Consider the following 17,309-nt stretch of genomic DNA (forward strand, 5'->3'; position numbering starts at 1 on the left):
GAATTACCACTTAATTTAGTGGTTCTCAACCTTCCTAATGCTACCATAAATTTTGTTGCTACTTCATAACTGTAATTTTGCTACTGTTATGAACTGTAATGTAAATATCTGATATGCAACCCCTGTGAGAAAGTCATTTGAAGCCCAAAGGAATTGTGACCCACAGGTTGAGAACTGCTGACTTACGTATTTAACACCCCATCATGAGATCTGGATATGAGTGAGATTACAGCAAAGTTACAAATTATATGGCATGACTCCTTGTCTGCTTGCTTTATAATAAACAGTTGTTTAAAAGATTTGTCCCAAAAATTAAGGTACAAAATCGGTTGCTGACAATAATGTAGACTACAATAAATATATGTAATAATGTTATGTTATATATGATGTTAATTCCAGGATCTTATAGCATTTTGGCATCAATATTATAAAGAAACTCTGTATTTCAAAATAATATTAATTTGATCCTTTTATAATGGGAACTTACTTGTTTTTAATCATTTTGTGATTTTATCAACTTTCTTCCTCCACAGGCAAGAAATTAATTTTGCCTTCATTTTAACTAAAATTCTGTCATTAACACAAACTCAAACACACATACACATTTTTAAAGGTGTCTTCTAAAGGATTTGTAACAATTACATGAAAGGGAAGGGAATTTGGTTATAACAGGTCTAGCTGTATTTTCCCTTTTGTGGTTGAGTCCTTTATTAGGATCAGACCACAAGAAGATGGTTAGCTTTTTAAAGTCAGCAGCAAATGTAAATATACCTTTCTTCTTTCAAGACAACACTGCAGGAGGGACTTCGGGCCAGATGAGAAGGATGGGGGAAGACACATCAGGGGAGGACAATTTTGCTCAATATGTTTGTGATCTTAAGAACACATAGAAAATCACAAATGTTCTGAAACCTATATAGTCCTAAATTTATCCAAATAATTCTACACATAAAACCTAGTCCACACATTAGCGCATATACTACTTGGAGCATCCTTAATAGAGCAGTGTGACCTTGCTTACTATGCTATAAAGGATGTTTCTCTTTCCTTCATTTAAAAATGGTATTGATGTTTTTAGATGCTTAAATATTTTTTGTAACCATCATCATAACAACTGCCCCCAAACATCTGCTCCTGAGAATGTAATTTCTATATAGTTAATACTAAAAAATAACAAAGAATACTATGGGCATTCACATCCTGCCTTTAGTTTTTCCAGTTAGGTCAACAACACAAGTAACTATTCGTCACGCAAGGCATTTCCCTGCCAGTCTCTTCTCACTGCCTCCACTTAAACACTCCTGAACTGAATCAGTACTTCAAAAATTCATCTCCTTACTCGTCCTCGATTGGTTCAATATTCCTATCACACAAATTAAAAAACGATATGTCACTAATGAAAATAATGGAAGCGATAGATGCTTTGTCAATGAGCCAGTTTCTTGTATTCTGAAATAGAGACAAATTAAGGACAGCATACTAAGAGTTCAGCACATAAGAAGACACAATGCCATTGGGGTGGGGGTGGCACACACCTCTAAATCCCAGTTGTCAGGAGGCAGAGGCAGAGGCAGGCGGATCTCTATGAGTTCAGGGGCCAGTCTGGTCTACAGAGTGAGTTCCAGGACAGCCAAGGCTACACAGAGAAACACTGTCTTGAAGAAGAAATACAGTGTCAAGCATGAAGAGTGAAATCCGTAAGACAGTAGTATTTACTTCAGACCACATCTCTGAGAAGACAGTTCATGGCAGCAGAAAGACAAAAGATGAGATGACAAGAGCTAGCAGCTACTGTCCCTGTCCCAGGAGCAAAGGGAAGACCCACGTATGCAGGGAAGGTTGGGGAAGCACCACCTGAGAGGGTGGCATTAATGGAATTCACATACCTGTCCTCTCCAGTAGTAGATACCCAAAGCAGGGTCTGCGGAAGAAGAGACCCTCAGTGAAAACTGGTGATTTGCTGTTAAAACTGTAATTCCAGAAGCCGGGACCTAAGGCGCTAAGGAGATGGAGAGAGAGTGGGGGTGGTTGAAGCAACCCAAGTGAAGATTCCTTGAGAAAAATGGAGATGACCATACAACATCATCCCCGCCAGCCAGAGTCCTTTGAGAATACACAGGCTAAATCCTAATTACCACGGTGTTCTCTGGAAGAGTAAACAGACATTCTATGCTTTAAAAGCAAAGCTTCCTGACATTCCCACTATGTCACCAACAGTAAGACCAAATGCGAGCTCAACTATTTCTTAGGGAAAAAAAAAAATCAGAACCCAGATTGTCAGGGTTCGGATCGGCCTCCTTTTCCTTTCCTCCGCTTGACAACAGAATGGGCAGAGAAGGAAACAAAATGACCAGAAGCTGCTTGGGTTCAGCAACTCTGGGGAGGGCTGGGGTGGGGCGGGGGTGTCAACTATGGAAGAGCACAGGATTGTACTCGGGGCGTTTCTCTAAGACACTCCAGCACGGAGGCGTGTCTATGAAAGTGAGAGCATCCGGACTGCTGGCCCATCTGATACAGGGCCGACGCGTTTTAAAATCCCAGGTCCGGGTGTGGGAAGCCCGGCGGCAGGGGACGAGGTCACGTCGCGGGGTGGGGGCGGCAGCGGCTAAAGCGACTGTCCCTTTCTCAAAATCACTTGCCCGTTCCCGTGCCCCCGCGGAAGGATACAGGTAAGCGGCGGGTCGCGGCCGGCCGCCGCCGCCGCCGCCGCCTTCCCGGGCGCCCAGCGGGTCCGAGGGGCCGGCGCCCGGGCCCGCGCCTGCGCCCTGGGCTCCGGGCCTGCCCGCCAGCATCCTTCACCCCAGGGCCGCCCGCATGGCCGCTCGGCCTCCCTCCTCCTCCTCCTCCTCCTCCTCCTCGGCGCTCCGGGCCCGCGCGTCTCCCTCCCCGCGTCACGGGCTCGGCCGCGGCGGCAGCGCTGGCTTCGCGGCCCCGGCGACGGCGGCGACGACGGCAGCGGTGAGGGCGGCGACCTCGCGGGGCGACGGCGGAGCGGGCGGCGGCGACCCCGCCGCAGCCATCTTGACAACCAACCGACGCCGCGTCCTTCGCGACGGAATCCAGGCGGAACGCGGGGCGGGGCTGGGGGCGGGGCTGGGCGGAGCGGCCAATGGGGGCCGGCTTGCCCGAAGCAGGAGGGCGGGGCCGCGAGGGGAGGGGATGCGGGGGATGCGGAGGAGGTGCTGCGGTGCGGGGAGGTCAGCCGAGGTAAACTGAGGCCCGCCGCCGTTAAAGGGAGGCGAGCGCAGGGAGGCAGGGTGAGATTAGAGCCGGGTAAGCACAGGCACACCGGAGCCAGCTGCAGGTGAGCCCGGGTGAGAGGAGGTAAGCCGGGGCGCCCCGAGGTACTCTCAGGCCAACCGAGGGGAGCAGAGGTTAAACTGAGGTGAGCTGGAGCGAGCTGAGCTAAGCCGAGGTAAGCCAACCGAGGCAGGGTGAAGGCAGGCTGGGGTGTGTAGTAGTGGCTTCTCGTCGGCCCCGCCCATAATGACCCCGAGCCCTCTTATTAATTATGAAAGCTGGGCCTATAGCTGAGGCTTGTACCTAGCTAGCTCTTGTAACTTATTAGCCAGTGATAGGTCTTTCTGTTCGGACCTCCAGACTTCTATGGTTAGCCCCCGGCAAACTACCCCGCTGTGGTCTTCAGACAGGCTGTGTTTGCACAAACAAGACGTCACCACGTTAATCTACATCCCAGGAAGTGTCACCTCCTTCCATCCTACACCTCCTGTTTCTCCTGGCGTCTTTCGTGGGCCCAGATTATCTTCTCCTACTTCCTTTGCCTGCCAGGAAGCCCTGCCTGTGCCTCCTGCCTAGCTATTGGCCCTCAGCTCTTTATTAAACCAACCGTACATGTCTCCCAAGGCCGACTTGGGCAGAGGCAGACCCTTTATGTCCGGGACCCCAGGCTGTGAGAGAGCAGGGCTGCACTATGCTTTAGAGCGTCATTCGGTTCTCCTCTTTTGTGAGTGTTTTCTTGAGCGTGTTTACAGGTGAATGGAAAAATCCCTAGACACGGACAAATATGACTTGGCCGCTTGGGAATAAGCACTTGGTGCAGAATTTGTTAGGTATGGATGGAATCCTGTGGAGAGGTTTTAGGTCGTGAGATGTTCCTGGGTATTACTCTCGTCAAAAATCACTGTCTCTAAAAAAAAAAAGAAAAGAAAAGAAAAAAAAAAGAAAGCTTTAGGAGATGGAAAGTTTCTTTCCTCCCTCGCCCTCACCCATGCCTTGACACTTGGGCCGCCCTCTCGCTACTGCCCTGCTTGTAAGGGCTTCACTGGCTTGGCTGCAGCGTCTGCAAATGGACCATCACAACAAAAACCCGCCTGGAAAGAAGCCAGATTTAGCTTAATAATCTCCTGGGAAGAGATGCCGGAAGAGATCATCATATCGAAATGGGTTCTGTGTGGGAAATTAAACAGATCGAGCCACTAGGTTAATGGCTATGTAAGTGAGAATTTGGAACAAGGCTGAGCCTTTTGTTGGAGCTCAATGTAAAAACATAAATTTTGACTGGATCTTAGTTAAAAATTTTCAATTTATTTATTTTTTGTGTGTACAAACTCCCAGATTGCTTAGCAGAATGTACAGACCAAAGAAACATGAGAACCTGTCTAAAAAACACACAAAGAAAAAAAAGGGGGCATGATTTGTTTTCTCCATCATCTACAAATGCTTGCTCGTGTAATTATTCTTCATTTAAGTGTTGCTTTGCAAAGGTAATAAAAAAAGAAAAATTTAACTCAAAGCCATTTGCTGCCACGTCTGATGCACATTGTGGCAGGTAAGAACCAAGTCTTGAACGCTGTCTTTTGGCCTCCATAACCATGCCAGAGCAAGTCGCATAGGTACATGTACATATAATGAAATGACTTTCCAACTCAGAACGAGTATTGTGACTTATTAAAACGGGAAAGAACGGTAGGAGTGGGTGGAGCCTTTTCAGCCCCATCCATGCCGGGTTGCTGACCAGCTCCAATGTCTGTGTGAGTTGCCTCAGCTCCTGCGGAGGGAAATAATTAAGGGCTAAAGAAAGGAATAAGAGGCCTCAACTTCATTAACACTACCGCACAACTTAATAATGTTCTACTTACAAAAGAAAGTAAAAGTCATTTTATTGTTATATGATCTCAGTGGAATACTGTACTAATTAATAGGAAAACCTGAGACGAATTCAATTTAATAGGGTTTATTGGACAAAGAGTAATTATCAGGAGCAGCTCAGAGAGCTCCAGTCAGCAATGTATCCACAGACTTTTATATGCTCCACACAGAAACAAAATAGAGAAATCTGACTGGGCACTAGACATTTTTAAAGTGAGTTAAAAAGCTAAAGCCTTGCTTTATGTGTTTGTGTCTGCATCATGTATGTAGGGACTGTGGAGGCCAGAGGAAGCCATTGGATCAGTTCTGAGAACTGAAACTAAGAGCTGTAACTGCTCAGCCATCTCTCCCGTCCTAGCTAGACATTTGTTATGTCTCTCCTTTTTACCCTGTTCGATATCTGCCAGTGGCTGAAGCCCAGCTTGTTTATGTTGAGCTGAAATATAGCTTTTCATTACCAAAAATATACTCTGAGAGCAGGTTCTGATATTCTGACTAGAGGAATTTTCAAAGTCCGAGTGAGCCTTACCAGTGACTCATGCTCATTTATTGTAACAGCGGTCACAAACTAGCAAGTCATGCACAGCCCGTGATGGGCAAGCCCTTGTGCTCTCACCGTGGTCTTGTCTGCAGACAGTTCCCCCTGCTTTCCACAGAAGTATTTTCTCGCACAAGTGAGTTTCCTGAGTTCATCTCCGGGAAAGCTTTGAAAGAACAAAGCTTTGTAAGTTCTATCTGATTTAGAATGCTATTCTTCATTCAATTTCATAATAATTTAACTAGAAGCTTAAAATCAAAAGTACATACCCATCTACTAATAGATTATTGAGGTCACTAATATTGCCAATAGTGTTGGAATGGTGTGTATATGAAGTGAAATAATTAAACAGTGACACTGTATCATCCTTGATTGCTTGTCGCTTCTAACAGTGTGCTAAGTTGCCACGCCCGCTGCGCAGCCTGTGTCCGATTTTTTGTTTGTTTTTAGAGACAGGGTTTCCCTCTGGCTTTGGAGGCTGTCCTGGAACTAGCTCTTGTAGACCAGGCTGGCCTCAAACTCACAGAGATCTGCCTGCCTCTGCCTCCCGAGTGCTGGGGTTAAAGATGTGTGCCACCACTGCCTGGCAAGTATGGATCTGTTTTACCAAATTTAATCCACACAATGATTCCAGGTCTATAAAAGGTGTAATTGAGCTATGGCAATATTGGGGAAGTTTCTCCAAGGTGTAAGAGGAAGGGAGTGGTGAAATGAAGATTCAAACCAGGCAGTCCACACTTCCAGCTGCTGCTATGCCTTTGCTGGTGAACCCCTAACGAAGTAGTTTCAGTAAATGATAGTTAAGAGCGTTTGGCTTTACACAATTGGTTGCAAGGAAGTAAAGGCACGAAGAGGTAATTAGTTTAAGATATTTCTTTATTCAGTAAATATTAAGTAAATATTTGTGTGCTTACTATGTACAAGCCAATGTACCAGCACCATAAAAACAATGACTCTGTTTTGACTCTGAAAGGAGGTGGAGAAGATAATATCTCAAATGAGAAGACAGGCCCAAGGAGACAGCTTCCTGAGCATAACACCAGTAGCCCAGACACTGAGATCAACAATTAATAAAAGGCACCTCCTGAAGCTGAGAAGCTTCTGTAAGGCAAAGACACAGTCAAAAAGACAAAAAGGCAGCCCACAGAATGGGAAAAGATATTCACTAACCCCACATCTGACAGAGGGTTGATCTCCAAAATTTACAAAGAACTCAAGAAGCAAGTCTCCAAAACACCAAAGGATCCAATTAAAACGTGGGATACAGAACTAAATAGAGAATTTTCAATAGAGGAGTCTAAACTGGTTGAGAGACACTTAAGAAAGTGCCCAACATCCTTAGCCATCCAGGAAATGCAAATCAAAACAACTCTGAGATATCATCTTACTCCTGTCAGAATGGCTACAAAAATACCAACCACAGTTTATGCTGGAGAGGATGTGGAGAGAGGGGAATACTCCTCCACTGCTGGTGGGAGTGTCAGCTCGTACATTCACTTTGGGAATCAGTATGGAGATTCCTCAGGAAAATGGGAATCAGTCTACCACAAGATCCAGCAATTCCTCTCTTAGGCATATACCCAAAAGATTCACATTCATGCAACAAGGATGTCTGTTCCATTATGTTCCTAGCAGCATTATTTGTAATAGCCAGAACCTGGAAGCAACCTAGATGCCCCTCAACTGAAGAGTGGATAGAGAAAATGTGGTACATTTACACAATGGCATACTATTCAACAGAAAAAAACAATGAAATCTTGAAATTTGCAGGCAAATGAATGACACTAGAAGAAACAATCCTGAGTGAGGTAACCCAGTCACAAAAAGACAAACATGGTATGCACTCACTCATATATGGATTTTAGGCATGGATCAGGGGAGTGCCAGCCTACAATCCCACCACCAGAGTGTAGGAACAACAGACCTTGGCCAGAAACCCACTTCTCCCTCAGCCTGGGAGCAGGCAGCTGTGAGACAATGTTTACTGAAAACATGTTTACTGAAAACAATCCAGTGCCCTAAGAAATGTTTACCGGAGCTATAAGTTCCCGATAAGGGCTCCCTCACTGAAACACACTGACTTTGATCTTTCCAATGGCTAGCCACCTCTTCCTGTCCCCTGCTGCTGCCGATTCTGGTGTCAGGGATTTAACCACCAGCCAGGAGGAGGAAGGGGGATGTGTGCGTGTGTGGGTGTATGTATGACAGAAGCTTTTCTGGAGGGAAGTGCTTCTTGGGAAGTTCTCCTGAGCCTTCTTGGGGAGCATAAAGATTTCTTAATGCAACCTACTGGTCTCTGTGTCATCAATCCTGACACCCTCGCCACATTCTCGGATACAGGCTGTGCAGCAGGGCGTGGCAATTGGAGGTCCCACCGAGATCGTGAAAGTGAGGTAAGTGGGTGGGTTCATCCCTTTTGCTGGCCAGGGACTGATTGTGAAAAATAAGAAAAAAAAAAAAACGATGGGGAATAGTCCTAGGAAGCTTGAATTATAGTATCAAGTAAAACAGTTACTTGAAGGACAGGGGATCATAGTCAAGGCTAAAACCCTAGAAGGCTTTCTATAATCAATCGAATGAGTGAGTCCATGGTTCATTACTGGGGGAAGCTTACATATCCCAGATTGGGAGGAGATTCGCTGTGATCTTCATCAACTTTTACGAAAAGAGGGACCTGAGTCCTTGCCCCCATCCACATTCTCCTTAAGGAGATTAGTGAGGGGTGCACTTTTGACAGATAAGGCTAGCCACTACCAGGTAGTCCAGGCCACAAAAGAGGCTTTTTCAGAGTTACGAGAGACTGAGACTCAAGCCTCCCTGAGTTCTGAGGCAGACAGTGAGGACGAATCATCTGAAGAAACCCTGCCTGAAACTAGAGGCTCCATTGTTAGTGAGGATGAGGAGGAGTCTCTTAGCAACAACAAAAGAATAGAGATCTTGGGGGCCCAACCCAAAAAGAGGGACTCCAGTCAGAATCAGTTATATCCTACTCTGTGAGACCTAGAAAATGAAAATAGCTCAGACTTGGACTCTGACTCGTCAGAGAAGGAACAGTTACTTGCTGAGGTCTTGGCCCTTAAAAAAGCACTAAAAAGGACTCGAATTAAAAAAAGACAGGACAGGGAGAGAAATCCTCCTCCATACTCTAAAATAAGGGACTCCTCCTTCTCAGACCTTGAGGGAAGACCCAGAGGAGGGGTTGAATGCTGCCCGGTGGTGGCCCCAGTAATGGAAGTTCCAGACCCAAACAATCCCAAGCAGGTCATTTGCCGCCATGACCCTTTAAGTTTCAAAGACATAAAACAACTTAAAGAGGCAACTCTAAATTATGGAGTACAGGCTCCCTTTACACTTTCCTTAATGGAATCTTTTGTGCCTCTTAATTTGACACCTGGCGATTGGCAGCAGCTTTGCAGAGCAGCTCTATCTGGGGGGGGAGATTACTTGATTTGGAGAGGTGAATTTCAAGAAAGATGCAGCCAGACAGCCCAAAGGAATGCACAGGCCGGACAGCCCCAGAGAAATGTGGAGATGCTTACTGGGAGTGGTCAGTATGCCACCGCTCAAAAACAAACACAATATGACATCGCAGTCTATGCCCAAGTGGCGGCAGCAGCCCAAGGTGCTTGGAAAGCATTGCCTTCCAAGGAAGGAGGGGATCACCTGTCCAAAGTCCTTCAAGGACCCTCCGAACCTTTTTAAGACTTTGTAGACCACCTCAGTCAGGCGGCAGAAAGAATATTTGGGGGCATTGGGCCTGCGATGCCATTCACCAAACAGATGGCTTCCGAAAATCAAATAAGTACTGTAAGGAGGCCCTTCGGTCCCACCGCAACAAAAGTCTAAATGACTACATCCGGATCTGTAGAGACATTAATGGTAATTTCATCCAGGGCCAAGTGTTAGCTGCTACTATTCGACCCCAAGGGGGAAAAGAAGGATCAAGGTCAGGGTGTTTCAGTGAGTGAGCCCTTATTGGGAACTTATAGCTCCAATAAACATTTCTTAGGGCACTGGATTGTTTTCAGTAAACATGTTTTCAGTAAACATTGTCTCACAGCTGCCTGCTCCCAGGCTGATGGAGGAGTGGGTCTCAGGCCAAGGTCTGTTGTTCCCACACCAGAGAGCCTGGGAAACAGAGAGGACCTAAGAGAGATATGCACGGTATCCCAGAGAAGTGGAATGGGACAGGATCTCCTGATTGGATTGGGAGCATGGGGGGAGGGGAGAGGGAGCTGGGAAATAGAGAGGGGAGAAGAGGAGGGGAGAGGAGGACATGGGGGAGCAGGAAGGTTGAGTCCGGGGAAGAATAGAGATCAGGATGAGAGATACCATAATAGAGGGTGTCATTATAGATTTGAGGAGAGGTATGGCACTAGTGATATTTCCAGAGATCTACAAGGATGACACCAACTTGCAAGCTAAACAATAGTGGAGAGACTACCTTAAATGCCCCTCCCTGATAATGAAATTGACAACTACCTTGTATGCCATCCTAGAGCCTTCATCTAGTAGTTGATGGAAGCTGAGGCAGACACCCACAGCTAAACACTGAACTGAATTACTGGAATCCAGTTGCAGAGAGGGAGAAGTGATTAGCAAAGGAATCAAGACCTGGCTGGTGAAACCCACAGAGGCAGATGACCTGAACGAGGGTGAACTCATGGACCCCAGATTGGTGGCTGAGAGGCCAGCATGGGACTGATCCAGACACCCTGAACATGGGTGTCAGTGAGGAGGCCTTGGCAATCTTTGGGGCCTTCGGTAGTAGATCAGTGTTTATCCCTGACATACGAATTGACTTTGGGAGACCGTTCCACATAGAGGGATACTCTCTCATCCTGGACACATGCGGCAGGGCCTACACCCTGCCCTGGATGATATGACAGACTTTGGAGATCCCCCATGAAGGGTCTCACCCTCCCTGGAGAGTGGAGTGGGGATTGGGTGGGGGTTTAGGGGGCTAGTGGGAGCGGGGGAGGAGGGGAGGGAGAGGGAGCTGGGCTTGACATGTGAAGCAATCTTGTTTCTAATTAAAAATAAATAGAAATAACCCCAAGTTTAATTACTGCTGTCTACATGAATATGGATAACTTACCTGCAGCGATGTCTCTGAAGAAGAATGACCTCCTGTGGCTGACTTCTTAGCTCCCTCCTCCATGCTGGTATTTTGACTGGCTTGATCCTGCATGGGTAGCCATAGGTGCTGAGTGTTCATGAGTGCAATGTCTATGCTTTCCCAGAAGACAGTGATCCACGGCACCCTTCCCATCCTCTGCCTCTTGCCACACTTTCTGCTCCCTGTTCTGTGTTGATCTCTTAGCCTTGGGAGGGATAGCATCAATGTACCATTTAGAGCAGAGCATTTAACAATCCCTTACTCTCAGCACTCTGACTTGGTATGAGTCTCCCCGTTGATTCCTGCTCACTGCAAAAAGAAGCATCTCTGACCAAAGTTAAGAATAGCACCGGTATGACTATACACATAGATATTTGAAAGGCAGTTTGATATGTCCACTTAGCAAAAAAAAAGTAGGAGATCCACCTGCCCCAGAGTCATCCCCAGATATGGGGTCTTCGACAAGGTTTACAGCACCAAGCATGGATTTTCTGTGGAGCTGGCCTTGAATCTGGACCATTCGGTTACCACTGAAACAGGCATGTCGCTATTGTACCTGTGGAACATGTTGCCTGGAAGGTCAGTGTTGTAGCATGCAGATAGCACCAGTGGGGAAGCGAGGACACTTCTGCTCTCGTGGAGTGCACAGCCCTTCCAGTGCTATGGTGTCTAGTCAGCAGGGGGGACATGTTTAGGTCAGCTTGAACTTGGATTTTCTATGCCTTGTGGCCAAGGGTGTTCACCAATAGGGATTTTCATCTAGTTTTGGTGAGAGACAAAGAGCAATGACATTATTTTTGGTAGCTTCTGGGGCTACCATGACCAATAACTCATAGGAAGTATGCAATGACTAGCATTGAGATTTTTCATTTAATAGCCTGTGTCTTCTGGATGAAACATTTATCCACCCATTGAGGGTATCTTTGTTCAAACTCACTTCTTAAAATTTTTTTTTAAGAATTTGCTTGCTTAGTGCGTTTCCAAAAGCTTTTTCCTATATCCATAATTTTGGTTTACTCGCTACTATCTCCATACCCCTCGTTCCTCCACTCCCACCCAGACTTAAGCCATTGGCCTCATGATTTCCCTCTCTACTTTCATATCACATTCACTCTGCTGTGTTTTCCCTTCCTGCATCTTCTTCCTCCTTCCGGGTCCTTTGTAGCTTCCTAAGCTGGATAGACACACCAAATTAAACACACAGTTCTAACTACCTGAAGCTAGGACCCACATATGAGAGAGAGTGTGAAGCTTTGTCTGTCTGGGCTTGGGTTGCCTGATTGGTATAATGAACATTCTGGTTCGTCTTTCTGTAAATTTTATTCCCTTAAAGTGATATAAAACTTCATTGTGTGTCGGTACCACATTTTCCTCATCTGTTCATCAGGTGATGGACATCTTAGCTAATTCCATTTCCTAGATGTTATGAATATAGCTATAGTGATGGTGGATATGAATGAACCTCTGTAGTAGGACATGGATATATTCCCAGAGGTGGTATAGTTGGGTCACCATTTTCAGTAAATAACAGTTCAGGATTTCTGAACTGTTTGTACTAATGTAGTTGTAAAATACACCAATTAGAGCTAGAAATGTGGTACTTAACTGGTTAGTATAACCATTAAAGATTAAATTTGGCTGAAACATTGTTTTTAAAGTTAATTATCAACTTTGGATGGCCATGTTGAATGAATTTCAATAGTCAAAGATGAGTAAACATAGTAGTGTTCCTGTTTTGCCAGTTGCCTCTACTTCATATTTTTATGAAAGCCACTGTTACAGTTAAGAACTTTAGTTTCATGTGTATGGGTGTCTTGTCTGCATGTATGAATGCATGCCTGTGCACCATGTGTTTGCTTGCTGCCCAAGGAGGCCAGAAGAGGGCAGTAGACTCCCGGGAAGACCACACCGGTGATGGGATCAAACAAGGTCCTGCAGAGGATCAGCCAGTGCTCTTAACCATTGAGCCACCTCTCTTGTTCATTTTACCATTTTCTGAGGTAAAAACCATGTTCGTAAGAATGATATGACTTCTGAAGCACAGTCTGTGCCAACTGGAAGAAGAGGTGAGGGAGTAGTCTCCCAGCTAAACTGTCCCAATCCCTAGGCCATTAGCCCCAGGGCACATCCTGTGCCCCTCCCCCTCCCATCTTAGCCCCAGCAAACAGACAGCAGGTAAGAGTCCTGCAGATTGGCTGTTCCACCGCCACCCACTGGAGACTGTAAACGACAAGCCCCTCTCTGCTGCCCAAACCCACAGAACCCATCAACCTCCCCCTGGAAGCGCCCCCACAAGATCAGCAGCCCCTAGAGGCACAGGCATCACATGCACCAGTTGGAAGGAGAGCAGCCTCCCAGTGAGCAGCCCTCTCCCGCAACATCATCAGACCCTGCAGGCACAAGTGCCACCCACATCAGTTGGAAGAACAGGCATAGGCAAAACCTATACCAGGTAGAAGAAGAGACTTCATAGGCACGGGTTGTACCTGATAGGTACAAGTAAAGCCCAGGCCAGCAGGAAGAACAGGACAATAGGCTGGATCTAGGTGCCTACACTCCCGCAAACCTCAGCTGAGGAAGCCTTTTTAGACCCGACGGCCAGCCAATTACCAGAACCTTTGGCCATTCAGGCCAAAAGACAATAAAGGAAAATGACAGTAAAGGAACAAAAGACCCATCCAATAAAGACATCACAAGAATCAACACATGGGCCTATAATTATCCCAGACCCAGATGGGTAAATGGCAGTGTAAGAATACATTCAACAATATCAAGAGTAATATGGAACCACCAGAACCTAGTGGTTCTTCAACAGCAAGACTGAAACATCCCAATGCAGATGAGGCAGAGGAAAACAACCTTAAAAATAACTTTGTGAAGATGATAGAGACCCTTAAAGAGGAAATGAAAAAAATCCCTTAAAGCAATTGAGGAAAAGACTAGCAAAAAATTGGAAGAGATCAATAAATCCCTCAAAGAAAACCAAGAAAGCCAAGGGGAAAAAACAATCAGGTGAAGAAAACAGTTTAAGACTTGAAAATTGAAATAGAGGCAATAAAGAAAAACATAAACCAAGGGAATTCTGGAAATGAAAATCTGGGTAAATGAATAGGAACTGCAAGTATAACCAACAGAATGCAAGAGAGGGAAGAGAGAATCTCTGGCATTGGATATAGGAAACAAATTAATCAGTCAAAGAAAACATTAAATCCAACAAAATCTTAACACAAAACACCCAGGAAATCTAGGACACCATGAAAGCACCAAACCTAAGTGTAATAGGGATAGAAGAAGAAGAATCCCAGCTCAAAGGCACAGAAAATACATTCAACAAAATCATAGAAGAAAACTCTCCAATCTAAAGAAGGATAAGCCTATGAAGATACAAGAAGCTACAGAACACCAAATAGATAACCAAAAGATAAGTCCCCTCACCAAATAATAGGCAAAACATATGGACTAAAGAATATTGAGAGTTGCAAAGGAAAAAGGCCAAGTAGCATATAAAGTCAGGCTTCCTATCACCTGACTTCTCAGTGGAGACTCTGAAAGCCAGAAGGTCCTAGAGAGATGTTCTGCAGACACTAAGAGGCAACGGATGCCCCCCTCCCGGGATTACTGTATCCAACAAAACTTTCAATCACCATAGACAAAATGAGATATTCCATGATAAAACCAGATTTAAACAATACCTATCCACAAATCCAGCCCTACAGAAAGTACTAGAAGGAAAACTCCAACCCAAGGAAATTAGCTCCACCCTCAAAATGCAAGTAATAGATAATTCCACACCAGTAAATCCCAAAGAAGGGAAACACACACATACTACCTCTACCACCAAAACCCCCAAAATAACAGGAATTAACAACCACTGTTCTTTAATATTCCTTAGTATTCATGGACTTTATTTGCTTATGAGAAGGCTAACAGAATGCATGTAAAAACAGGAACTGACCTGTTGCTGCATGCAAGAAACACACCTCAACTTCAAACACAGACATTTCGTCAGAGTAAAGAATTTTGAAAAAAATTTCCAATCAAATGGACCTAAGAAGCAAGCTGGCATAGCTATCCTAATATCTAACAGAATAGACTTCAAACTAAAATTAATCAAAAGAGATGAAGAAAGGCATTTCATATTCATCACAGGAAAAATTCATCAAGATGAAGTCTCAATTCTGAACATTTATGCCCCTAATATGAGGGCACCACATTTGTAAAGGAAACGTTACTAAAGCTTAAATCACACATCAAACCCTACACACTAATAGTGGGAGATTTCACCACCCCACTGTTAGCACTGGACAGGTCTGCCAGACAGAAACTTGCCAGAGAAATAAGGGAACTAACATGTTATGACTCAAATGGGCTTAACAGACATCTGCAGAACATTGCACCCAAACACAAAAGAATAGACTTTCTTCTCAGCACCTCATGGAACCTTCTCCAAAATTGACCACATACTCATCACAAAGCAAATATCAACAAAAATTGGAATAATTCCATGTATCTTATCAGATCACCATGGCTTAAAGTTGGAATTCAACAACACTAATTACATAAAAATACTACAAGCTCATGGAAACTAAACTATGTTCAACTGAATCACCACTAGGTCACGGAAGAAATAAAGAAAGGTATTAAAGACTTTCTAGAATTCCATAAAATGACTGTACAACATACCCAAACTTATGAGAAACTATGCTAAGAGGAAAGTTCATAGCACTAAGTGCCTACATAAAGAATACGGGGAAATCTCACACTAGCAACTTAACAGCACACCTCAAAGCTCTAGAAAAGAAGCAAACTCACCCAGGAGGAGTAGATGACAGGAAATAAGCTGAGGACTGAAATAAACAAATAGCAAAAAAGAGAACAATATCAAGAATCAATGAAACAAAGAGTTGGTTCTTTGAGAAAATCAACAAGATAGACAAATTCTTATCCAAACTAACCAAAAGGCAGAGAGGGAATATCTAAATTAGCAAAATCAGACATGAAAAGAGGGGCATAACAACAGACATCGAGGAAATCCAGAGAATCATCAGATCATACTTCAAAAGCCTGCACTCCACAAAATTGGAAAATCGAAAAGAAATGGACAATTTTCTAAATAGGTGCCAAATACCAAAATTAAATCAAGACCAGATAAACAATTTAAATAGACATATAACCCCTAAGGAAGTAGAAGCGGTCATTAAAAGTTCCCACCCCCCAAAGGTCCAGGGCCAGATGGTTTCAGCAAAGAATTCTATGAGACTTTTAAAAAAATATCAATACTCCTCAAATTCTCCCATACAATAGAAACAGAAGGAACATTGCCAAACTCTCTTTTATGAAGCTACAGTTACCCTGATACCCAATACACACAAATATGCAACCAAGAAAGAGAATTACAGACCAACATCCCTCTTGAACATTAATGCAAAAATACTCAATAAAATACTGGCAAATTGGATCCAAGAACACATCAGAAAAATCATCCACCATGATCAGGTAGGCTTAATTCCAGAGATGCAGTGTTGGTTCAACATATGGAAATCTGTCAATGTAATCCACTATATAAGCAAACTGAAAGAAAAAAAAAGTATGATCATCTGATTAGATGCTGAAAAAGCCTTTGACAAAAATCTAACACTCCTTCATAATAAAGGTCTTGGAGAGATTAGGGATACAAAGAGCATACCTAAACATAATAAAAGCAATATACAGAAATCTGGCAGCCAACATCAAACTAAATCGAGAGAAACTCAAATTGATTCCACTAAAATCAGGAAGAAGACAGGGCTTCCATTCTGCCCATATTTATTGAACATTGTACTTGAAGTTCTAGCTAGAGCAGTAAGACAACAAAAGGAGATCAAGGAGATACAAATTGCAGATGATATGCTAGTCTACATAAGTGACCCCAAAACTCTACCCGGGAACTCCTACAGCTGATAAACACCTTCAGTAATGTGCCAGGACACTAGATTAACTAAAAACGTAGTCCTATATACAAATGATATAGAGAAAGAAATCAGATCAACAAACAGCACCTTTCACAATATCCGCAAACAACATAAAATAACTTGGGGTAACTCTAACCAAACAGGTGAAAGAATAACAAGGCTACAATCCACAGATCCAGAGAATCTAGGTAAAAAGCGAGACACTAAGAAGGACGCATGGATCGCCCTGGGAAGGGGAAATAGATGAGATCTCCTGGGTAAACTGGGGGCAGGATGAAGGTTGAGAGGGAATGGGATGGTCAATTTGGGGGAGGGGTGGAGAGGGAGAGCAATGAAAGAGATATCTTGACAGAGAGAGCCATTATGGGGTTGGGGAGAAACCTGGTGCTAGGAAAATTCCCAGGAATCAACAAGGATGACCCCAGCTAGGATTCCTAGCAATAGGGGAGAAGGTGCCTGAACTGGCCTTCCCCGGTAATCAGATTGGTGACTACCCTTAAGTATCGTCACAGAACCTACATCCAGTGACTGATGGAAGCAGATGCAGACAGAGATCCACAGCCAAGCACCTGAGTGAGCTCTGGGAGTCCAA

At 44.5% G+C, this 17,309-nt stretch overlaps 1 protein-coding gene across 8 annotated transcripts in view; it reads right to left on the reverse strand.

Moving 5' to 3' along the window:
- Cep126 (centrosomal protein 126) overlaps window positions 1–2,825 on the reverse strand; it is a 60,693-nt gene extending 57,868 nt beyond the window's left edge. For 3 of the 8 annotated variants that reach the window (XM_040734731.1, XM_040734730.1, XM_040734732.1), the window contains exon 1: window positions 2,668–2,825. In XM_040734731.1, coding sequence (XP_040590665.1) covers window positions 2,668–2,792 — 125 coding nt within the window. In that variant the 5' untranslated portion in view covers window positions 2,793–2,825. Of the gene's footprint in view, window positions 1–1,886; window positions 2,340–2,667 lie in introns of those variants that run through there. The other 5 variants (XM_040734728.1, XM_040734725.1, XM_040734726.1 and 2 more) reach the window with 5 other exon arrangements.
- Between the last annotated feature and the right edge of the window lie 14,484 nt (window positions 2,826–17,309).

The sequence above is a fragment of the Mesocricetus auratus genome, unplaced genomic scaffold, assembly GCF_017639785.1.
Source record: "Mesocricetus auratus isolate SY011 unplaced genomic scaffold, BCM_Maur_2.0 Super-Scaffold_100040, whole genome shotgun sequence".
Classification (NCBI taxonomy): domain Eukaryota; kingdom Metazoa; phylum Chordata; class Mammalia; order Rodentia; family Cricetidae; genus Mesocricetus; species Mesocricetus auratus.